At 36.4% G+C, this 24,942-nt stretch overlaps 1 protein-coding gene across 1 annotated transcript in view; it reads left to right on the top strand.

Moving 5' to 3' along the window:
* The window catches only part of TBC1D9 (TBC1 domain family member 9), a 46,769-nt gene extending 22,777 nt beyond the window's left edge, over positions 1-23,992 (top strand). Inside the window, exons 6-21 of the mRNA XM_015821584.1 lie at positions 1,222-1,429; positions 2,633-2,839; positions 4,830-5,000; positions 5,626-5,776; positions 6,621-6,835; positions 12,566-12,683; positions 13,350-13,635; positions 14,964-15,093; positions 17,282-17,380; positions 17,467-17,535; positions 18,633-18,873; positions 19,955-20,020; positions 20,303-20,389; positions 21,787-21,861; positions 21,974-22,074; positions 23,287-23,992. Coding sequence (XP_015677070.1) covers positions 1,222-1,429; positions 2,633-2,839; positions 4,830-5,000; positions 5,626-5,776; positions 6,621-6,835; positions 12,566-12,683; positions 13,350-13,635; positions 14,964-15,093; positions 17,282-17,380; positions 17,467-17,535; positions 18,633-18,873; positions 19,955-20,020; positions 20,303-20,389; positions 21,787-21,861; positions 21,974-22,074; positions 23,287-23,991 — 2,929 coding nt within the window. The 3' untranslated portion in view covers position 23,992. The remainder of the gene's footprint in view (positions 1-1,221; positions 1,430-2,632; positions 2,840-4,829; positions 5,001-5,625; positions 5,777-6,620; positions 6,836-12,565; positions 12,684-13,349; positions 13,636-14,963; positions 15,094-17,281; positions 17,381-17,466; positions 17,536-18,632; positions 18,874-19,954; positions 20,021-20,302; positions 20,390-21,786; positions 21,862-21,973; positions 22,075-23,286) is intronic.
* Positions 23,993-24,942: the final 950 nt, after the last annotated feature.

Raw genomic sequence — 24,942 nt, forward strand, 5'->3', positions numbered from 1 at the left:
CAGAGGAGATGGTGCTGCCGCCACCATTTCTGGGGGACTCATGGCTCTGTACACAGCAAGGTGGCTGGTGAAGCCATCATTAAAATGGGTCCTTGAGGTAGTAGAATGTGTTTTCTCTCTCTTGGTTCAGTAAATAATTTTTTGGGATCACAACCAGATGATTTTGAGTGGCAGGCCATATCTGGCCCACAAGCAACAGGTTGCTGACCCCTGATTAAAAACTTCCTTCTTTCTCAACCCATATGTGATCACAAATGGCAATCACATGATTGTGAGGAGACTGCAATGTCTGCAACTATGAGTATCCATAATAAGTACCCCTTGTTCAGCAGCTTGTAACTGCAACTACCTTTATCTATATCTATTTATCTATGGCCACAAGGAGTCAAAAATAACATAATTTATGCCAAAAAATGACAACTTCTGGCTGAGAGTCTTTCTGCTTGAGCATTAGCTCCTGGTGCTTGCAGGCAAAAATATGAATTTCCATCTTTCATTTGGTACTGCTGTTGAAATAGCCTTTTGTGCCATTATATTCTTATTACTCTAGTGTCCTTTGCTTACTCTGTTTGATCTTCCTTACTATGAAATTTAAAAGATAAGGCATTTTGATTGCAGCTCATTATACTTTTCACCTGTAGGCTTATTCCTTTAAACTACTCCATAAAACTCCATGCACTGTAGAAATATTACATCAAGTAATATAACAAAGCAGATACCATTCTACTGTCTACATCATGATCTCAGTTCCTTCTTGTTTCTGGTTGCACTTTCTAGCTTTTTTATAGGACTGTTTTTAATTCACAGATTTTAAGACACAGTAAGGCAAGGGTGTCAAACTGCCGGCCCGCGGGCCGGTTGCATCATACGGAGGCTGCGCCCACCCCAGCTCCAGCAATGCGGAAAAAGTCACGATACGTTGCAACACGTCACATGACGCAGCAAGTTTGACACCCGTGCAGTAAGGTGTAAAAAAAAGTATACTACTATCGCCACTAACACTACTACAAAAAGTCTCATAAACATGTTAAAGCAATTTTATAAATTTGTTTTAAGCCCTGTTAATATAAATCTTGCCATTTATATGTAAAGACTGCTATAAAAATAGTTCTATAAAGAATATACTTTGTTGCTTATTTTTAATGCAAAAGCAAGAACTACATGAGATGTGTGCGTGTAATTGGAATATTTGCCATTGAAATCTGAAATACTGTTTTTCAGGGATCTTGATGCCAGGGCAAAAAGTGAAAGGTACCGCGCTTTGTTTCGGCTTCCAAAGGATGAAAAACTAGATGGACATACCGATTGTACTCTGTGGACCCCATTTAATAAAATGCACATTTTAGGTCAGATGTTTGTGTCTACAAATTACATTTGTTTCACTAGCAAAGAAGAAAATCTATGCAGTCTCATCATCCCACTTTGGGAGGTCAGTATAAACATGCTGGTTTTATTATATTAGGATTACTATGAACATTCAAGATATCTGATCAGGGCAGAGGCCCAGCCCACAAGCATGGCTTCATCAGCGATGCCTGAAGGCTTGTTTGGAAGCCTCTCTGGCACTGGAGTGTGGTGCTAGGCCCTAATCTAGCTGGATTCTTCTCCCCTGTTGGTCTGTTTTTGGCTTTGCAAAGCTTTTTGTTGCTTGTCTGCCTCTCTTATGGTGGACCTCTCAGGGCCTATCTCATCCATGAGGTACCCCATGCTCAATTAATGTCTCACATGTTTGTTTAATGGTGCCATCAGAGACCTGAGTGTGTGTGTGTCATTAAGCAAGGCTGCTTCACTTAACGGTTGTCACCACTTGTAACCATAATGGGCAGGGTCCATTATGGTTATAGGTTGAGGACTACTTATACACACGGCTGCTCACTGTTCAGTCAGTAATCCATGCATTGTTACTCCACTTATTGCACCACCCGTGGCATCACCCAATTGTCACAAATTTTCTCTGTGATCAAGAAATTACAATTTACCATTGGCAAGGTCTAACTTGGACCAACAAATGTGTCATATTTCTTGAAATAGCTATGTCTCTTTTTCAAGAAGAATTTGAATACTGAATTCATGTTTATGGAATCATTTACAGATTTTATAACAGAAGATCTCTATATTTTAGACATACTGTTTTATCAATAATTCACATTTATCAAGAATTAACTATTATTTATACATTTAAAGTACATCTAAAAACTAAAGAATATAAAATAGAAAGAGTAGAATAGAAAAGGCCATGACTAGCATACCGTCTGACACCTAAACAAAGAACATTATAAACTATGAAAAAAATCATATCGAGAATTATTACTGTAGAGTCATAACTTCCTCTAGTAAATCTGACAGGGAGACGATGAAATATTACATATTTGGGTTATGTAATCTTTCCTTATGCAATAGTAAAACAAGTATGCTAAAAATTTATAATGCCATCTGAGTTTTTAGAATTATAGCTTCTATAATCCTGGATCACTCATAAGAACTTGATAGTTTTTTCAGTATTTAAAAACTGCAATTATGTTGATGTGTGACCAAATTAAAGATTCAATTGAGGGAGAACTGCCTCTTCCAGTGTGTCCTTTCATTTAGACTTTCTTTATTTTGGTCCTTCTATTTCCGTGTGTCCTATTAGGTGACAATTGTTGAAAAGGCAGATAGCTCAAGTGTCTTACCTAGTCCATTATCTATCAGCACTAAAAACCGAATGACGTTCCTCTTTGCCAACTTGAAAGACAGAGACTTCCTAGTGCAGAGGATTTCTGATTTCCTCCAGAAAACTACTTCCAAAATTTATTCTGAAAGAGAGATTTCTGGAAGTTACAACAGTTCAGATGATGAGGTGAGTAGATAAAGGTCACTTTGAGTTTAATTTGATTATGTAATTATTACCCCAGGTAAGATAATTACACTAAATCTTGATTTGCACTTTTCCATTTGTTTTGTTTTGTTCTAGGCCTTGGGGCTGATCTTGTTTTCTGGAGATTGCCTGTTTTCCTTTCTGTTTCTAGTGACTGCAAGTCCCTGTTGTTTTCTTGGAAACATTTTTTTGGAGGTGTTTTGTCAGTGCCTTCTTCCTATCGGTAGGGTCGAAAGAGAGAGAGTGGCAGATAGTCAGTCAACTGGATGTTTTGTGACAAAGGCAGGAATGGAACTCATGGTCTCCATGAGTTTCTAGCCTGGTGTCTTTAACCACTACATCTAATTAGCTCTGTGTACTTGCCCTACAAACCATGATTTACCATTTTTTATAAGTTAGGTTGGGTTTGCGAAGACACATAACTATAAATACTAAATCATAATATTTGATTTTGGTTGGAGAATTTTCAACCAGTCTGCATATTCAATCCAATGTAGTAGAGCAGGGGTCATTTATTTGTTTATCATTAACATAAGTTGTCGGAAACTAAGATGAAAAAATAATGGGTTTTTTTAGCATTCTTCTAGCTTCTTTGTCTTCTTGACAGTTTTTCAGATCAATTTGGTTGCTCCCATAATTTTCCTACCCCAATTGTTTTCAGGATCATTTATAAGTCATTTAAATACTACAGGATGCCAAAGAAAAAACAATTACAAGAAAGTATGGCATTACTTTCCCTGGCAAGCTAAGAAACAATACGTTTGTGAGAATTTGTTGGGCCAGTCCTCTATATCAGGGGTCCCTAGCCCCCTATTGGTGGACTGGCACCAGTCTGCGACATGCCAGAAACCAGGCCGCGCAAACAAACGAGATCATGAGATGCAGGCAGCACATGAAACCACGCCCCCTCCAGTCCGTGGAAAAACCTCTCTCCACGGAACCGGTCCCTGGTGCCCAAAAGGTTGAGGGCCTCTGCTCTATATCAGTTACAGTATGTTTCATAAATATGATGGCACTCAGAAAGGAGAAAAAAAAGCTGTTCTGCTTGCAAAAGATTTTACAAGATTAACATAACTTCATTGCTCTTATAGTTTGTTATTTGGAGAATGTTTCTGGATATATAATTTTTAAGAACAACTTACAGTAGAGTTATTATGGTATAGATATACTGTATATTAGAAAATGTTCAAAAAATATTTTATGAGAGGTTTAAATATTTTGCTTAAAGGGAGAATGTGTGTTTCTTCAAGCTTTGTTTTAATGCCAGAAATCCTCTGTAGTTTATCTGATTCTCAGTGATCTTATATGGATCCATATTTATAAGCAATTACTGTGCAGATCTCTAATTTGGATTAAAGGGTGGAGGCAGTTGATACAAAGGGTGAGAGGGGGGGCAGTCTTCCTTCTCTTGGGCTTCAAACACATTTGGCAATGTGCACTTTTTCTGCCCCAGTGCCTTTCATCTTCAATTACTTGAATTACTCAGGCTCAGCACTAAAAATGGGAGGAAGGAGGGATGGGCAGTGTGATACAGCAAAAGTATGAGCTAAACTGTTTCCTATCTTAAAGCTTTTAAAATGTGGGCACTAGTATCTTAGCACTGTTTTGACATTGGTTGTCATTTTTTCATTCTGTCCATTCCTGAGCTCTCTATGAAGTACGTGGGTTCCCCATAAGCAGCCCCCCTCCCCAGTTTCTAATTACATGAAGAGACTGAAGAAGCGGTAGTGTTTATCCTTGAGAAGAGAAGAGCAATAAAGGATATCTGAAAGGCTTTCATGGAGAAAAGCTCAAGATCTATTCTCTGTCGTGCCAGAATGCAAGACATGGAACCATGGATATAAGTTACAGGAATGCAGATTTAAATTGTGTTCCTGCATTCAGACATATATTAGCTGTTCATCAGGGATGCTTTAATTTGGAATCCTGTACTAAGCAGAGGTTAAAAGTGATGCTGTGTGATTCCCTTCAGGTTTATTCAAGGGCAAGTAGTATCCTTTCATCCAGCCCTCAGAGAAACCTAAACTCTGAGGTGGATGGAGACCAGCAATTCAACCTGAATGGAAATAGTGTCCCAACTATAACACAGGCACTAATGACTATGTATCGTCGGCGTTCTCCCGAGGAATTCAACCCTAAATTAGTAGGTTGAATTAATATTTTTTTGCTCTTAGTTGTATAGCAAAAATGTTGGCTTTGTTCTTTTTAAAATATGTGAATGTAAATTGTATCCGCACCAGTTTCTTGATTAGAATGGTGGATGAAGTCAGTTTTGAAAAATATTTAACATCTTAATTAATTTAAACTTTATAATATACTATCTGCCGGTTTAATACTTTGAAGAATTAAGACAGAACATATTACAAGTGAAAAAATAAGATACATTATATCATTGATAAAAACTATTTCATTGTTCTCTGATTTATTTATGTACATTTATTATGGCAAGAATGACATCGTACAGTGATAGTGAAAGCATTTTTGGTTGAAAAAGATTGTCACAAGTACCGTAATTGTTCCAGAGATTATTTTCATCATCTGTATCCTCAATTTCCATAAAGCTAATTAATTATGTGGCATCAAAAATGTTTTGTTTGAACATCAAATAAATATGCTTTTGAAATTAACACATGACAAAAGATTCATTGTAAGACTAGTGAGACATACCATTCAGTTATTTCATCATAATTGGCCACAAGATTAATGGATTCTATTACACAACAGGGTTTCCCTGTGTATTTTATGCTGTCGTATCTATTACTTTTAAGGCAAAAGAATTTTTGAAAGAAGAAGCTTGGAAAATGCATTTTGCTGAATATGGCCAAGGTATCTGTATGTATCGTACAGAGAAAACAAGAGACCTTGCATTAAAAGGTATTCCTGAAAACATGAGAGGGGAACTATGGTTACTCTTGTCAGGTAGGTATCAGTAGGTAATATACAGCAGTTGGTTTATTTGCTCCTGGGGAATTTATTATGTACAAAGTGGAGATCCAAATGTTGGCTGAAAGCAAATGGGAAGTTATAGTTGCATTGCTAAGCATTTTTATCCACCAGGACATTTCTCTGATTTCATCAGAACTAATTTGGTGATAGATTTGTTTAGAATTGCCAGAAATAGAGATACAGAATCTAAATAAATAATTACTTTACAATGTTAAGATCCCCCCCCTTCCCAAATTATGGAATGAGTACTGTAATTTAAGGCTCTGGATAAACTTAGTAGACTATCAAGAGAAAAGCACATGTCTTAATATGTATTTACATTGGCTGTTGAAGTAGAGCTCCACTATCATTTTTAAATGAATTCATATATGCGTATGTGTGTGCACAATATGCACTCCCACATTAGTGCGGCTGTGTGTTTGTGTGGTATTTTGACTCATTTAGAATAAATATTGTCATCCAACAAACTATCTTAGGAAAAGAAACAGATTAGCCAATTCACTGGCAAATCAAATATTTGGCAATAGTTAATTAAAATGTAAGGTTTTTATTAAAACATATTTTTATAGAGTTGGGATCCAAAAAAACACTTTAGACGTGTACTCAGAATTTTGGATATAACTTTTTTAAAAAGTTAGCATCCCCTCACAACAAGATAATGTTTCTGTTACAGCTTTAAAATGTGGGCGGGTGTCCAATAATGAATTGTATATTCCTAAAAGTCAGCCGATCTCTTGAGCATGAGAATGATCTGTGCAGTTAATTTGATTCTTGGCCTACATCTATAATCTATATATGTACTTATTTGCATTTCTAGGAGCAATAAATGAAATGGTTACCCATGCTGGCTATTATGAAGACTTGGTGGAGAAATCTATGGGGAAATATAATCTTGCGACAGAAGAGATTGAACGGGATTTGCATCGCTCTCTACCAGAGCATCCGGCATTCCAGAATGAGATGGGTATTGCTGCTCTGCGGCGAGTCCTAACTGCATATGCATTTAGAAATCCAAATATAGGATACTGCCAGGTATCATACAATAGATTCTTTCACTCATCCTAATGCTTTTATTGTTTCGTTCAGTGTTTCTCAACCTTGGCAACTTTAAGATGGGTGGATTTGAACTCCCAGAATTCCTGAGTTTTCTATATGACACTGATGCACGCTAGCTAATTTAGGTACAAATTCATAATCCATACATCTGCAGCTTTGCTAAGAAATGTACCACTGATAATAGACTTCAGTTCAGGAGGATGGGCTTCAGTAAGGCAACAAATCTTTGTATAGGTATACAGTACGTAGCATCCAAAATACTTTGTATTCAAAACAGACTGTGCTATGGATCTTAGAGAAAACTAACGAAAGGAAAAAAAGTGCATTCAGCTTTTGCATATTGCTTCATTGTTTCTCTGCATAACACATCTATCTTGTAGTATGTTACTTTGCAAGTTTTCAAGGAATCCTGTAGATCAGTGTTTCTCAACCTTGACAATTTTAAGACATGTGGACTTCAACTCTCAGAATTCCACAGCCAGCAATGCTGGCTGTGGGATTCTGGGAGTTGAAGTCCACATGCCTTAAAATTGTCAAGGTTGAGAAACACTGCTGTAGATAACAAAATATGTGATATTAAAGTGTTTTTAACAATGATTTAATTCTCCAATGAAAAGGGCTGTATTGAGGTTTTCTGGAAGACGTTACAGAAAATTTAAACTTAGACTCCCTCGGGACTTTATCTAGATCCGGTGTCTCAAACTCAAAGCTTCAGAAGTTTTGCATTAGCTTGATTAGTACTTTAGTTTGAGGGCTATAACACTAAAGCTTTTTAATAGATTGATATAAAATTCTGTAGGAAATTTAAAAGATGTAGTTTTCTTTGATCAATACCCCATTATTCCCCAAGCTGAAGAGTTGTTCAGTTGCAATTCTGTCTTCTATTTTTTCCCCAATCTGCCAATTAGTATTGTGATTTGTGCTAAGAATAACTGGCCCAAAGTACGTTTTCTGGTCTGAGAGTGAATTAGAACCTGAGTTTCCACAATTCTCATCTAATGCCTAAATCTTTCATTACACCATCTTGCTATCACGGTGGTCCATTAAACTTAGATGTAGCAAATGCATTAGTTTTACAAACAGATCTATCTGTGAAAGCTGCAAAGAGGCCATATCACTTTGGCCCCTGAAACTGTAGCATTTTTCATTAACCAGAATACTATTATTTTGACTATTTTTTTTCAGGGTCATGAAAATCTTCCCCACTTGTAGCTGTCCAAAGTCTCTTTTTCTTTTCTATTCTTGCTAAGTAGAGAGATTTTCCTCAAGTCTTTTTCTTCTTTTCTTCTCTCCTTCCTGACTGGTCTTTCCTCTTTCCTTTCTTTGCCTAGCAAAGAGCCTCTGCTTGATTGTGGCTGTCTATCCTATTACTTGTCCAGCAAAGAGGATCACATGGGAGGTGGCCAAACTCCACCAGGTGCTCATGTACCTATTTCTGTTCCTCAGAGAACTCCAACCTTTCAGTCAGACATCCCTGAGCAAGCCTTAGTTCCTTATTGACTTTGCCTGAAGAGTCTAGCACCCACTACAGAGTGAAAGGGCAAACAAGAGTTCCCAGGCAGTCCCACTGTTTATTGTGAGATGTCTTGTGCACCAAGGGCATGTTTCAGTCAACCAGACCCAGCTGTTGTTATGACACCTGCTGGGTTGAGCAATGGTGAACTGGTAAGCTGCCACAGTCAGGCTATTCGACTTCTTGGATAATTTTCTATGGCTTAATCTGGTGTCCCTGGTCATGTTGGGCAGGTTTTTAGCTCTCACAAACTATGATTTTAGGCTACAGAAAATGACTTAGAGGGCTGCATGTTTCAGTCCCCTGAACTATTAGATAGTATCTATCAGTTATGTAATAAGAAGTCTTGGTAATCTTGTGATCCAGGTAATAGACTTTTTAAAACAGAAATTACATGTATAGGAAGATTGTGGGGAGCAACCAGTGGGTCACCTTGTTCATAAAAGCAGATCTGAAATATTTCTGTCATAAAGCATTTTAAAATGTTAAGGCCATCTTAAGTCTAACATATATTTTCTTGGACCTATGTGGACATTGTGTGAGCCCCTCAAAATGTTCAGCTTTTTTAAAGAGCAGTTGGCAGATAGGAAGAGGTGCTCACACTGAATTGAAAGTGCTTTTTCCTGCTTTGGATCCCAACACTGCACATCACTTGCATCTTCCTGTCCAGTGGAGGAAGCTCTTGTTCCGGATTCCAGTCAGCTGTGTTTTCCTAGAAGGGTCTTGTGATGTTTATTATCTGCTCTCCTTTCTGATTTTCTTTTCTGACCGATACCTAACATTCTGTTACTACTGAATATGCTTTGTCTCCGTGAGGCAGTTTCTGGGAGCTATCATCTATTTTATATTTTTATTTTATTACTTTTTATTATTATTATTATTTTATTTTTAGTCTGGTTCCCTTGAGCCTGCTGATACTATCATCCCATTTCTCCACTGCCTGTTTTGATGAATGGCCCTCAATACTTGAAAATTGTCGTGTTAGAGAAAGTAACATTGGAATAATTGAGTTCTTTACAACTGGCACTAAGAAAATAAAATCTGTGGAGTCCATGGTGCTCTCTGAGCTTGATTGTTTGCTTGCAGCACTCGGTAATATCAGTACAATCAATAAAATATTTTTCCTATTCATGTTTTATCATCCCCCTCTAGCCTTTTAAAACTATAGTTAATCCCTCCAGTGATTTTCCTGTGAGAATGAATGTTGGGGGCTCTTTGGTTTTAAATCTCATGGGAAATATTTTTGAAATCTTAGCAAAAGTCATAGCAACTTGCTCATTATCCGTCTACTGCTTGACAGAATCTGTTACGAAAAATGTGTCAAATTAGATAACTGTGTGTCTTAAATATTTTCTAGGCCATGAATATTGTTACATCAGTCTTGCTATTGTATGCAAANCCCCTCCCCCCTCCCTCCCCCCCACTTCCCAGAGCCAATCACAGGGTTAACAATACAATAACCATACTCTATCTAACATTAATCAACTATTAGATTAACAAATCTGTAACATCCTTTAACTCTCTTTTAAACAAATATACTAATATTAAACACAATAATTATAACAACATATTAATAATTATAAATAAAAATAAATAACTTATTATAACATAAAAACTACATTAATACTCTAAAATTTACTCAAAAACCAGATGAAATTTTTTAGTACCATATTTCCTCTCAATATAATCTATCCATCTTCTCCAAACCAAAATATATCTTTCTTGTGAATGATCCTTCACATAGGCAGAATCTTGGCCATTTCTGCTAAATTCGAAACTTTAAGTGACCATTCTTCTATAGTGGGCAAACGTTCCATTTTCCAACATTGAGCTACTAGTAGTCACTTTGCAAGTTTTCAATGAGTCTTGTAGATAACAAAATACATGATATTAAAGTGTTTTTAACAATGATTTAATTCTCCAATGCAAAGGGCTGTATTGAGGTTTGCCGGAAGAGGTTACAGAAAATTTAAACTCCCTCGGGACTTTATCTAGATCCGGTGTCTCAAACTCAAAGCTTCAGAAGTATTGCATTAGCTTGATTAGTACTTTAGTTTGAGGGCTATAACACTAAAGCTTTTTAATAGATTGATATAAAATTCTGTAGGAAATTTAAAAGATGTACCCCATTATTCCCCAAGCTGAAGAGTTGTTCAGTTGCAATTCTGTCTTCTATTTTTTCCCCAATCTGCCAATTAGTATTGTGATTTGTGCTAAGAATAACTGGCCCAAAGTATGTTTTCTGGTCTGAGAGTGAATTAGAACCTGAGTTTCCACAATTCTCATCTAATGCCTAAATCTTTCATTACACCATCTTGCTATCATGGTGGTCCATTAAACTTAGATGTAGCAAATGCATTAGTTTTACAAACAGATCTATCTGTGAAAGCTGCAAAGAGGCCATATCACTTTTGCCCCTGAAGCTGTAGCAATTTTCATTAACCAGAATTCTATTATTTTGACTATTTTTTTCAAGGTCATAAGTAGGATAATATAATCTAGAAAATCTTCCCCACTTGTAGCTGTCCAAAGTCTCTTTTTCTTTTCTATTCTTGCTAAGTAGAGAGATTTTCCTCAAGTCTTTTTCTTCTTTTCTTCTCTCCTTGCCTGACTGGTCTTTCCTCTTTCCTTTCTTTGCCCAGCAAAGAGCCTCTGCTTGATTGTGGCTGTCTGTCCTATTACTTGCCCAGCAAAGAGGATCACATGGGAGGTGGCCAAACTCCACCAGGTGCTCATGTACCTATTTCTGTTCCTCAGAGAACTCCAACCTTCCAGTCAGACATCCCTGAGCAAGCCTTAGTTCCTTATTGCCTTTGCCTGAAGAGTCTAGCACCCACTACAGAGTGAAAGGGCAAACAAGAGTTCCCAGGCAGTCCCACTGTTTATTGTGAGATGTCTTGTGCACCAAGGGCATGTTTCAGTCAACCAGACCCAGCTGTTGTTATGACACCTGCTGGGTTGGGCAAGGGTGAACTGGTAAGCTGCCACAGTCAGGCTATTCGACTTCTTGGATAATTTTCTATGGCTTAATCTGGTGTCCCTGGTCATGTCTTTAGCTCTCACAAACTATGATTTTAGGCTACAGAAAATGACTTAGAGGGCTGCATGTTTCAGTCCCCTGAACTATTAGATAGTATCTATCAGTTATGTAATAAGAAGTCTTGGTAATCTTGTGATCCAGGTAATAGACTTTTTAAAACAGAAATTACATCTATAGGAAGATTGTGGGGAGCAACCAGTGGGTCACCTTATTCATAAAAGCAGATCTGAAATATTTCTGTCATAAAGCATTTTAAAATGTTACGGCCATCTTAAGTCTAACATATATTTTCTTGGACCTATGTGGACATTGTGTGAGCCCCTCAAAATGTGGACATTGTGTGAGCCCCTCAGCTTTTTTAAAGAGCAGTTGGCAGATAGGAAGAGGTGCTCACACTGAATTGAAAGTGCTTTTTCCTGCTTTAGATCCCAACACTGCACATCACTTGCATCTTCCTGTCCAGTGGAGGAAGCTCTTGTTCCGGATTCCAGTCAGCTGTGTTTTCCTAGAAGGGTCTTGTGATGTTTATTATCTGCTCTCCTTTCTGATTTTCTTTTCTGACCGACACCTAACATTCTGTTACTACTGAATATGCTTTGTCTCCATGAGGCAGTTTCTGGGAGCTATCATCTATTTTATATTTTTATTTTATTACTTTTTATTATTATTATTATTATTTTATTTTTAGTCTGGTTCCCTTGAGCCTGCTGATACTATCATCCCATTTCTCCACTGCCTGTTTTGATGAATGGCCCTCAATACTTGAAAATTGTCGTGTTAGAGAAAGTAACATTGGAATAATTGAGTTCTTTACAACTGGCACTAAGAAAATAAAATCTGTGGAGTCCATGGTGCTCTCTGAGCTTGATTGTTTGCTTGCAGCACTCGGTAATATCAGTACAATCAATAAAATATTTTTCCTATTCATGTTTTATCATCCCCCTCTAGCCTTTTAAAACTATAGTTAATCCCTCCAGTGATTTTCCTGTGAGAAAGAATGTTGGGGGCTCTTTGGTTTTAAATCTCATGGGAAATATTTTTGAAATCTTAGCAAAAGTCATAGCAACTTGCTCATTATCCGTCTACTGCTTGACAGAATCTGTTACGAAAAATGTGTCAAATTAGATAACTGTGTGTCTTAAATATTTTCTAGGCCATGAATATTGTTACATCAGTCTTGCTATTGTATGCAAAGGAAGAGGAAGCATTTTGGTTGCTGGTGGCTTTATGTGAGCGTATGCTGCCAGATTACTACAACACAAGAGTTGTTGGTATGTTAATAGGACTTTGTAAAAGGCTAATAATTGGGAAATTATTTAAAACTATCAAAAAGTTAAATTTGAGTTGCAGATTTGGATGTTTGAATCCATTATATGGCATGATACTAGAGCTAATTAAGTAGGCAGTTATCTATGTTACATTTTTATGCTTTCTTATTTCATATCACAGCTAAATATAAGGTATATGTATTTTGTTCCTAGTGTGTAAAATAAATCCATGTTTTTTATAAACTGCAGATATTGCTAAAGTCGTGTTGATTGCTGGTTACTTAAATTGGGAAACAATTATTTAAGTAGGCTATTATTAATATTAATATTAACAATATTAATATTATTTTTATTTACATTTATGTGAATCAGATAACAAGTATGCATGTTTTTAAAAAGGCCTCTCTTCTGAATGAGGAAATAGTGTAGTTAATAAGTAGATAACCTTATGTCCCAAGATGATTTGGGCTGTAGTTTCCACAGTTCTTCCCATTGGTCATGTTGACTGAGGCAGACAAAATTAAAAACACCTAAGTGGACTACCTCAATGCAATTCAACATGGTTGAACTTGGAAAATGCTTCTACAGTACTTCATTTTAGTAGATGGGCATGAATACATATTCTGTTGATTCCAGTTTCACATATCAAATGCTGATTATGCCTTCCAGGTGCTCTGGTGGATCAAGGTGTGTTTGAAGAATTAGCTCGAGATTATATCCCACAACTCTATGACTGCATGCAGGATTTGGGAGTCATCTCAACCATCTCTCTTTCATGGTTCCTCACACTCTTCCTCAGTGTAATGCCTTTTGAAAGTGCTGTTGTGGTGGTAGATTGTTTCTTCTATGAGGGTATAAAGGTGATATTCCAGTTAGCACTAGCTGTGCTAGATGCAAATGTAGAGAAGTTGCTGAACTGTAAAGATGATGGTGAAGCTATGACTGTGTTGGGAAGGTAAGTACTCTAATTGCAGATTTTCCTTCCATTCAATTACATGCAGAGCAAGTCACTCCCCCCTCCACCTTTAAATTAGAAATTTTGCATTGCCAGAAGCTTTTCATATAACACAAGGAAAGCTTAGCTCTTAAGTGGAGGCTTTTGGCTTTTAGTGTCCTTTCTTACTAATTAGTCTCTGCTAGCCACTTTACTTCAGTGTTTATTTTCTTTTATTCTTTGTAATTTGATTTAATTATAAGAGGCAGTTTTCTACAGAGTTAAGTAATTCCTTTAGTGTAGCATTGTCATTCCTGGTCCAAAGAGAAGTCTTGCCCAGCCTTTTTGCTAGAGGTTTTTGCTAGAGGTTTTAGAATAAAAATTTCCTGGGATTTCATATATGCAGAGCAGAACTCAAATATCTCCTTCAAATGAATATGTTTTTTATCTTTAAACAATTGCTGCTTCTGTTGCATTTAGTAGATTTAATCACACATAGGCACATAACACTGTTTCAAGTTTCAACTGTCTTTGGATCACTCTGGAATGGTTTAAACCAGAAAACTATTTAAAGCTTCAGAACTGTTGTGACTTTTAATGTGACTATCTAAAAATAAAACATTTGTTGATATTTTGCTTCTTGAACCACGAGTACGTGTCAATACACTGCATATATTTCCAAAACGATAGAATGCTGGCAACAATATTTAGCTTGCAGGGAAATCCCTAATGCAGATCAGACATACTTAGAATAAAATTGGGCCATTGTTGTCAACCTGGCCCAAATCACTTCAAACTAACTGGTACTGTCCTTATTGTTAGCAGGGAACATTGTGATTAGATATGACAAAGGCCCTTTCTCTGTCTCTTTACAAAGTGTTGGAGAAAGCTTTGGTTGAACAAATCCATGATAGGTGATTGAAGCCTGTATTGGTGGCCCATTTTGACTTGGCATATGGAAGACTGTGATTTGAAATATGAGAGGATTAAATGAGCATGAAGTGACAAAGAAAAATAGATACACATTTGTTTTACAAACTAAGAGAAAGGCAAATATAATAGATCTGAATGAAAGTGGTGAATACTGCTTGATGACATAATGGATGGGAAGAAGATGAGAAAAGTAACTAGGCCATTTGGAAATCCAAAAATGAATGCCAAGTGGGGGCTGCTTAAAAGAAGAGCTCTTTAGGAAAAATATATATATTAGAATATTAGAATATTTATAAATATTCTAATGTATTTCCATTTTTTTGCAGTATGCCTGTGTGACTAAATGTAAGAGAAATTGTACTTTACACTTGAATTAAAATATGGTATATTATTGTTTTTTTTCTTGCCACCTCTAGATATTTAGACAGTGTGACCAATAAGGACAGCACCTTGCCACCAATTCCTCATCTTCATTCACTATTGAGTGATGACATAGGGCCTTATCCTGAAGTAGATATATTTAGGCTCATCAGAACTTCCTATCAGGTAATTTCATGAACATATTGGTAATTAAACATGAGTAGGAAAAAGACACACCCACCAAGCAAATGACTTGTCAGATTCTAGTCCTCTCCTCTGTAATCCTTTGTCCTCCAAGATTGTTGGAATTTCATGGCTATTATCTAGTCTGGCTAGAACAGTGATGGCGAACCTTTTAGAGACTGAGTGCCCAAACTGCAACCCAAAACCCACTTATGTATCGTCGGGTGCCGGGTGGGTGTGGCCCATTGGGTGGGTGTGGCCAATTGGGTGGGTGTGGTCCATTGGGTGGGCATGACTGCAGTGGTAACGGCAGACTGGGTGGGACTAAAAAGTTCAATCAATCAATTCCAACTTTGCGAGATTTTTTTTCCTGCAAGAAGTTGAAATTGATTGATTGATTTAATCCTTTTTTTTTTGCACACAGCGGTGGAGGCCTAAAGCGAAAAGGTTTTATAAAACCCAGCTGAAGGCCTAGGACTGGGGCGACAGTGTGTGTGCCCACAGAGAGGGCTCTGCGTGCCACCTGTCGCACATGTGCCATAGGTTCGCCACCACGGGGCTAGAAATTCTGAGACCTTTTCTCTATTTCCAACACATGAAGTTGGGAAAGCTGCACAACACAGGAAGAGCAGGAACTATTTTTGAATTGTATGTAAATAATACAAAAAGGTATTTCCTTACCTGAGGTATTTAGAGGTATTTCCTTACCTGAAGATATAAACAGAATGACCATGGGTGGGCAAAAAAGCAGTGGGTAGTGGAAATGGCTTCCAGTTTCCTATTTTTTTCCCCATTTTTTTTTAGGCAGCTGGCAGGGAGTGTTGAAAATTACAATTTCCTTAGTTGTGCCAATGCTTCAGTAGCCACAACTTTGAAAATACAATTTGCTGTAAAGATCCTTAAAATTTCAATTATGTGGGAATAGTGCACCCAGATTTCACATGCATTCTTTAAGTTGGTAGATTTAAGATACTTTAATTCAAAAATTTGTGTGCTATGATGCATTGTTTGGGTTAATGGAAGGTTACAAACAGACAAACAAAAAGCAGAGTTTTAGCAGTATATAGATTCTAAATCCCCTTATCTGGATGAAATCACTGTTGAAATTAATAGCATGCATTCCTGATTATAGGATTGAATTGGCAGTGATTGCAGGGTTTACCGGTATTTGTTTTTATTTATTTATATCCCACCATTATTATTTTAACAAAACATATCCAACATATCTTCCTCCTCCTATTTTCCCCACAGCAACAGGCCCATGAGTGGATTGGGCTGAGAGTGACTGTCCAAAGTCACCCAGTGGGCTTTCATGATAAAACAGGACTTGAATTCAGAGTTTCCTGCTTTCTAGCCTGGTGCCTTAACCAGTACACCAAACTGGCTCTCTGACAACTGGCTTGTCCCAATTGATACATAAATAGAAGCACAACAGCAACGAGGGTTCCATGTATGATGGAAAATGAATGGAAGTCCAGTTTCCATGACATTAAAAAGGCACAATAGCACAGAGGAGCATACATAAGGCTCTAATTATTTTCTGACTATATTTAGTATGGAATCTATGCATTGGTGGCTTTAAATGTGTGATAGATTTACATCAAAAAGTGAATTGTGAAGCTCGTCCTTCTTTCATATCTTATCCTTATGGAAGTCATACCCAGAACAATAGTAATAATATTGCAGTGTATATTTTTGTGGCTTTTTGTGCTCCCTTATTCACTCATTTAGAAGAAATAGTAGAGGGTCCAAGAGATCTACTGCCTAACCTGAACCTGTGGTAGAGATTTCTGCACCTGCAACATGTTGAAATACTGACCTCTTTTATCCTTGCTCCATTCTTTCTAGTTGAAGAAAAGGAGTAGAAAAAGTTGTGATCTCTGGGATATGCAGAGATGCTTTTAGGACTGAAATATTTAAAATACATTGAAATTCTGCCTAATTAATTTTTTCTTAGATATATCACCTTAGTACTGTCCTTTTGATATGATTATTTTTCTGTCATGTCAGAATATGTATTTCAATCTGCTATTTAAAAAAAAAAGATAAAAACCCCTGATTTTACATTTAGTCATACCTTTAGTCATATCTTAGGTACTATATTTAGGCAACGTCTAAGTGAAATTGTCTTTTAGTGAATTTTGTTTCTTAAATTTTGTAGGAAGAATGACTGTTATTTTTTTTCTTTTAGAAATTTGGCACCATTAGAGCAGATTTGATTGAACAAATGAGATTCAAACAAAGGTTGAAGGTCATTCAAACCCTAGAAGATACTACCAAACGAAATGTGGTAAGTTCTTGGGAGTTTTGTTCTTTGAATTTAAATATTAAAGATAAGTACACATGTTTAAAGTGTCTCCTGTTTATATTTTAAAGGTACGAACCATAGTAACTGAAACTTCATTTACAATAGATGAGCTGGAAGAACTCTATGCCCTTTTCAAGGTAACCTTCAAATAGCTGTCTTGTGTCTATGATATTTATAGCAGATACCGCACTGCCTTTTTCTTACTAATTTCACTAAAATAATTTAAAGAGACCAAAATGTGCTACTGAGAAAATGTTTAATTTATAAAGCAGAACTTTTTCATTTCCCCTTAATATACCGGGATACGGTATTTAAATTACACTTTAAAATGAGTGAAATGCTCATCAGGATAATAAATGTGACTATTGCTATGTAGACAATCTTTTTGTGATCATAATCAACAAAAAGGGACCCCAATTAATTGTTTTCACCCCGAAAAATGATCATAGCTGCATGCTTGCTGTAAAACCAGATTTGAAGTTACAGAGTAAATTGTACCCAGAATATTCACTGGACTTGCAGAGCCAGCTTTCTTTTCAATCAAATATTGTAGTAAATCTCAAATAATAATATAAATATATCTGATACATATGGCACTTTTCTCTGTCTGCTTAAAAAGGCAGATATAAATATAATCTATAAACAGAAACTCAAAATTTGTTGTTTACACGTACAGTATATACTAACCACTCCTGTAGGGTTTCTAGGCAACACCTTTATAAAGCTATCTGGAGTCACTGAGAATGAGTTCGGTGGCCACATACATTTTCTTAAATAAATAAATAAATAAATAAACAAACATATAATGGACTTTCCTTCAGTGTGTTTTCATAGTAACATCCCTGTGAGATCAACTAGATTAAGAGATAGTAAAGGTACAAAGTGATCCAATGAGTTCCATACTTAGATATGGATTTGAACTTGGATCTTTCCATTCCAGACCAACATTTTAATGCTAGGTAACTTGGGCTTCTAAATTATTTCTTGTCCCAGGTGTATGAAGTGACTAGGAGGCCACAGTTTTGGAACTCAATAACAGAAAGGCCTGTGACGATAGTAATATGTAGGTAGAAACGTTTCTGGATGGAGTTTGTTCTATTTCTGTGTTCTATATCAGGCAGTATGAAAAACATTTTTATATTAAGATGTTTTTAAACTGCATAGACAGTGATAGATGTTGCTGAAATAACTACAGAGATTATAATAATTCCACATGCCTTATTATTATTCTCAGGCAGAACATCTCACTAGCTGCTACTGGGGAGGCACCAGCAATGCCACTGACCGTCATGATCCAAGCTTGCCTTATTTGGAACAGTACCGCATAGATTTTGAGCAGTTCAAAGGGATGTTTACTCTTCTCTTTCCTTGGGCATGTGGAACTCATTCTGATGTTCTAGCTGCACGCTTGTTCAGATTGCTGGATGAAAATGGCGATTCCTTAATTAACTTCCGAGAATTTGTTTCTGGACTTAGTAAGAACGAAACTGCTTATCTAATGGCATTTGGCTCTCTTTATTATCACCATTAACTGTAACATTACTGTCTTGGCATGCAATCATTCATGAGACAGATTTGCATTATATTTGTGTATTTGTGGTTTTTTGCCATTGTTTATAGCTAGTTAATATTCTGTCCTTCAAATTCTCCTATTTGTAATCTATTAGTAGAAATACACCCCCCTTTCTGAGATTAGGTGATATATCTGAGTTAATGCCGATTATTTTGGCTTTGACTGCGCAATTCATTTAAAATCATCACTGTTTACATGTGTACAGACAATCTCAAAATTTATTCTTCTTTATGAAGACAGGATTCAGTTAAAGAACAGAAAATATTGAAATTGACCTCAGATCCCAGAATTAATCTATATTTGAATTGGTCTATATAGCAATGCCTCTTTAACTATTTTAAAGGGACAAGTAATCATCTGAACTTGCTTACAGTATATGCTGCCCAGTTGATCCAATGTATTTTATTTTTCTGTAAGATCAAAGGTTTACAGATAGGCCTATGTTATAGTGAGATAAAATGATGTTATTAGTTACTCAAGATAAGTAAGATACTACATCTTGCTTCATAATACAATTGTAGATTTTGACACTGAGCAAAATCCATCTCCTTGCATTGAAATCTCACCAGGCAAGGAAAGAAAATCCATTTGGATTTTGCTGATCACTCTATTCTACCCAGATATGGTGGCAAAATACCACCATTCAATACTTACAGAAGGAGAGATAACGTCTGGTTAGTGTACAAAAGGATGGACAAAGTAATGTTGCCTGAAGCTGTACCTTTAAGTCTAGCTTTTGGCTGGGAATGGTAATGTGTAAGGCCATGTTGTTTGAATGAGTAAAGCTGTGATTTACTGGGCTTCAAAGATTTTAAAAAACTGTACTGAGTTTTGTACAAGGGTATTAAGTTTAACAGATTCAACTATCTAGAAGCAAGTATCAGTGATATTAACTATTTCAGAAGAGCATATTTTATGTTAAATTGATGACACTTAATAGATGAATATATTTAGGATTACTACAACGACTCAATTGCTTCTAGGTGCAGCATGTCATGGAGATCTTACTGAGAAACTGAAACTACTTTATAAAATGCATGTTTTGCCAGGTATGTAAGCATGGGATAATTTGTAGATAATACCTTTCATGTGAAATCCTATACCATTTTAGGTGATGGTAAGAGGGGCTGCAGGGATTGCCATTGCTAAGCGATGCAGTCCAGTGATATCATGCTTTACGACCGCATCATTTGGTGATAGAAATTCTGGTCCCAACTGCCGTCGTAACTGGAGTACTACCTGTGTAGTATTCCAGCTATAAACGATAGATATGGGGGGTGTTTGTGTAAAATATGAAAATTGTTGATGATTTCTTATACTTGTTTGTACAGATCCATCTTCTGATCCAGAAGAGCCAGATTCAGCATTTGAAGCAACTCAGTACTTCTTTGAAGACATTACACCAGAGTGTACACAGGGTAGAAAGACGTGTTAGTTTTCTCGTTCCTGACTAAAGCATATTGATAATTTTGTAAAGTCTTCCTCTTATCTTCAAAAGAAAAAACAGCTTGTCTAGAGTGAGGAGAACAATCGTTTATCAAGATGTCTTTTAAATGTTGCATTTTCAGAGTCTTACAATTACAGATTCAGTAAGCAAATTTGTGAATTCCACATACAAATAGATGGCTTACCAACAAATATTAGAATATTTGTTTCTAAACCTGTAGCTCATGATAGATCTAAAGACTGGTTTCACAAATTGGATCAATATATTTTGTATGTATTCATTCGCATCTCACCTTTATTGTTTTTTACAAATAACTCAAGGCAACAAACATACCCAGAACACCTTGCTCCTCCTATTTTCCCCACAACAATCCTGTGAAGTGGGTTGGGCTGAGAGAGAGTGGCCCAAGGTCACCCAGCTGGCTATCATGGCTTAAGGCAGGACTTGAACTCACAGTCTCCTGCTTTCTAGCTTAGTGCCTTAACCGCTAGACCAAACTGGCTCTTGTCGAGAGTTTTTGTTGAGAAGATAATGGTAAATTAAAATAATGTTCATGTCAAGATCAGTATTCCATATAATCATTTGGTAGTTTAAATATCAATCATGTTTAATAAAATGGTATATAAACATAGATAAATATGAACATAAATATACAAAAACAAACACTCTTCCCTACTAACGTAGAGTATCTTCCCAAATTGCTGAAAATACAGTTTATAGAGAACTAATGAATTAATTAAGGTAGAGGAAGAACGTGAAACTGGAAATATTAATCATAACTATTCAATAGTGGGAGATACTACCATAAGTGCAGCTCCATATTCTGCAAATGATACAGTAAAGCCTTATTGTTTGTTACAAACTAGTGATGGCTTTGGGGCAGCGATCAATAAAAATAGGTTCTTTCCTTTTAGTATCTAATTCTAGTACAGAGTTGTAGTTGATGCCTTCTACCAAAGATTTTTCTTATTTCAGATTTTTGATTAGAATTATTCCACAAAACAGGGAAGTCAGTTCTTGAAAACACAGTATTTTGTCTTGGAAAAACTCCCAGCTTTCCTAGTTTGCTTTCCTTGGCACAGATCAACTTGGTTGATCTTGAGAAAGCAAATCAGGCTCAGGTCTGATTAATATTTGGACCACCAAGAATCCCCAGGCTTTAGAATACTTTGGGTGATTGAAAAGCATTGAAAAGGATGCAATGATCAATTACGTTGCTGTAAACAACAATAGCAAACAAAAAAAGGTCAAGTTCATGTAGTCATCGGGAATTGAGTTTTATTTAAGAGAATCTTGAGTGTAAATTAGGCTACTGTACCATCGCATTTTGAAAAAAGAGCGCTTATTATATATTTATTCTTTTATTAGTTGTTGCTGTAGAAGGAAGGAACAAACATGGAGTTGAAGAGGGATTTGTTAATGTGAGTTTGAAAACAGAAAAAGGTATGCTGTTCATTATCTTTACCAACAACATCATGACTATTAGGGGAATTGTATTTGGACCATAATCAGATAAACATCTCTTCACTGTGTTTCGGATAATTGATTGTAATAGGAAAGAAGAATTCTCAAGAAAATAAAAATTGCCTTAAAATCTGGAGTCAAGAGAATAAATCCAAAGCCAGAAATGCAAAGGACTTAACTAAACTAAACCAGGTACTGTAAGTGTTCTTCTAAACTTAATAAAAGTTATACTTTTGAAAAATGCAAAATTAGCATATGCACGATACTAAAAGTGCATGATGGGTATTTCATGTCAGTAAAGCATATACATAGCTTAACCTTGAGATGGGATTAAAGTTTGAAAGATTTAGTTCCGATTGCAGATATCCAAATTAAAAGGGGGAAGCAGGACAGTGGGCTCCCTTTATATTCTTCTCATGCTCTATATCAAGGGTAGTCAGCTGGCTCAGGAATTCTGGGAATTGAAGTCCACGAGTCATAAAAGAGCCAAGGTTGACTATCCCTGCTCTATATTAAAGGTGAGCAGCCTGTAATCGATGGAGCTTCACTTTTTCATTTTGCCCTGCCTGGAACCTCATATAAGAGTGGATGGAACTAAAGATTTAGGGCATTTGAGGGCTTTATTGGGGGGAGGGCTTGTTTTGAAATTTCAGGTGTCAGATTTGTGTCTGTTTATTCTTTTTCATAGACTATCCAGTGGATTATTTCTAATAATTGCCTTTATAATTCTGCCTATAGTTATGCATGGATATATGTATGTATGTGTATATATACTATGTGTGTGTGTGTGTGCGTGTGTGTGTATATACATATTAAAATCTACATATTTCACTTTTAATTAGATAAACAAATTGGCCCAACACTTGCTCTCAGGGGGCTTTTAATGGGAGGCATGCAACAAAGCAAACAATTCTAAAAGATTCTATCCCTGGGAAAACTGGGCTTACTATTCCTTTTTCTTCTATATCTTTTACATCTTTATTAAAGATGAAAGGTTCTATGAGAATTTGGATGTGTTGTATTCCTATCATGTGCCCAAGAATAGTGTGCCTAAATTGGATTTCATGCTAGATACTGCTAAAAATCTTTTTAAAACTACTTATTGTGCAAGATTGCACTGGTTATTGTTAATTAAATATTACCTAGAAACAAGCATTCATCAAAAGCACACGTGTGTATGTGTAAAAAAATAATCTCTTACAAACAAAATATGTTTTCACTATTTCTCTTGGGCCCCAGCAAATAATCTGGGAACACTTGATAATGTCATTATTGAAACTAGACAGATGTTGTCTAATTAGTCTGTTGGAAGAAAAACATCTAAGAGTCCCATCTAACCATTGGATTTGAATAGGATGAACAGCTGCTTACCAACAAAGCATTATATTTATCTTTTACATCTAGGAGCAATTTATCGAACTATGTAAGACCATGTATAATATGTTCAGTGAAGACCCCAATGAACAGGATCTTTATCATGCAACTGCAGCTGTGACAAGTTTGCTTCTAGAGATTGGTGAAGTTGGTAAGCTATTTAGTGTCCAATCTATTAACGACGCTGAGAATAGCAGTAAGACCATTCCGAATGTGCTGATTCAGAAGAAAGGGAGCCAGCAGTACCGCCTTGACCAACACGATCATTTTCAAAATGGTTTTCTTGATGAAGAGGAGAATATTTGTGGTGACAGTTCACAGATGGAGGATGTTAAACTGGAAGATTCTTCTCCTAGGGATAATGGAGCTGGTTCTTCAATGTTGATTTCTGATGATGATACTAAAGATGACAGCTCCATGTCTTCGTATTCTGTCCTGAGTGCAGGTTCTCATGAGGAGGAAAAGCTGCACTGTGAAGACATCAGTGAAGATACTGTTTTGGTACGAAGCAGCAACCCAGCTTCTCTGCCAAGAAGTAATAGTAGTATTGACAGAGACTGGGCTATCACCTTTGAGCAGTTTTTGGCTTCCCTGTTGACTGAACCAGCACTTGTGCGGTACTTTGATAAACCAGTGTGTATGATGGCAAGAATTACTAATGCTAAGAATGTGCGGATGATGGGAAAACCCATAATATCAGCAAGTGATTATGAAATCTCTGCTATGTCAGGCTAAATCAGACATGTCAAACTCGCGACATCATGTGATGTCACACAACACATTGGGACGGTTTTGCCATTACTGGCAATGGGGTAGGTGCGGCTTCTGGATGATGCCTCCACCCCGCAGGCCGGCAGTTTGACACACCTGAGCTAAATGGACTGGATAAGTAGAGTTTTTTAAAATTCTTTTAGGTTTTTGAAATATTTATTATAGCCTACACAGGTCCTGGTGTTCACAAAATTTATTAGTAATTGTTTATGTAAACATGTTAGGATGTACAGTACATCTATTTTATTTTGAATTATTATTATTTTTTTGTATAATGGGAAATATCATTAAAATGCTCTTCTGAGTCAGTCGAAGGGAAATCATTGTCATTGGTATATGTATTGTTAGTCTTGCTATCTCTGGATAAATAGTGAAAATTTGTTCAGTTCTAACTTATTGAACACTATATGTGTATGTTTGTCAGACAGATCTGAAACGTCTTAATAAGGAAGGAACCTTAATAATTTAGAATAGTGCAAGTACAGAATATGCTGCAGTGTGTCTGTAGAGTTCCTTTATAACATTTTCTTTATAACTTGGCAGAAGTAGCACTGTATTAGTATAGCTTTTGTGCATACAGAGCTGCTTCTCTCTCAACTAATTAAGGGGAAATTGGACAGGAACTCCATGTCTGCACTGCAGCTGTTGTGCCTGTATAAAAATAGATTCAGAAAAAAATAGAAAGAGATGCTGTCAACTTGAAAAGTAAACTCTGCAGCATACGTGATAGGTGTCTCTTCAAATATTTTTTTTAAGAAGTCTTGTTATTTTTTAATACTTTTTAAAACATTCTTCGGGGATACTGCCAGGAACTTTTCTTGATACCTGTCAACATCCTGACCTAAACAGTTAATGGTACCCCTTTTTAAAAAATGAGACTTTTTAAAAATTCTGTAGATAATTCTGTCTTATTGA

Source organism: Protobothrops mucrosquamatus, unplaced genomic scaffold (assembly GCF_001527695.2).
Source record: "Protobothrops mucrosquamatus isolate PMUCROS unplaced genomic scaffold, P.Mucros_1.0 scaffold_166, whole genome shotgun sequence".
NCBI classification, from domain to species: domain Eukaryota; kingdom Metazoa; phylum Chordata; class Lepidosauria; order Squamata; family Viperidae; genus Protobothrops; species Protobothrops mucrosquamatus.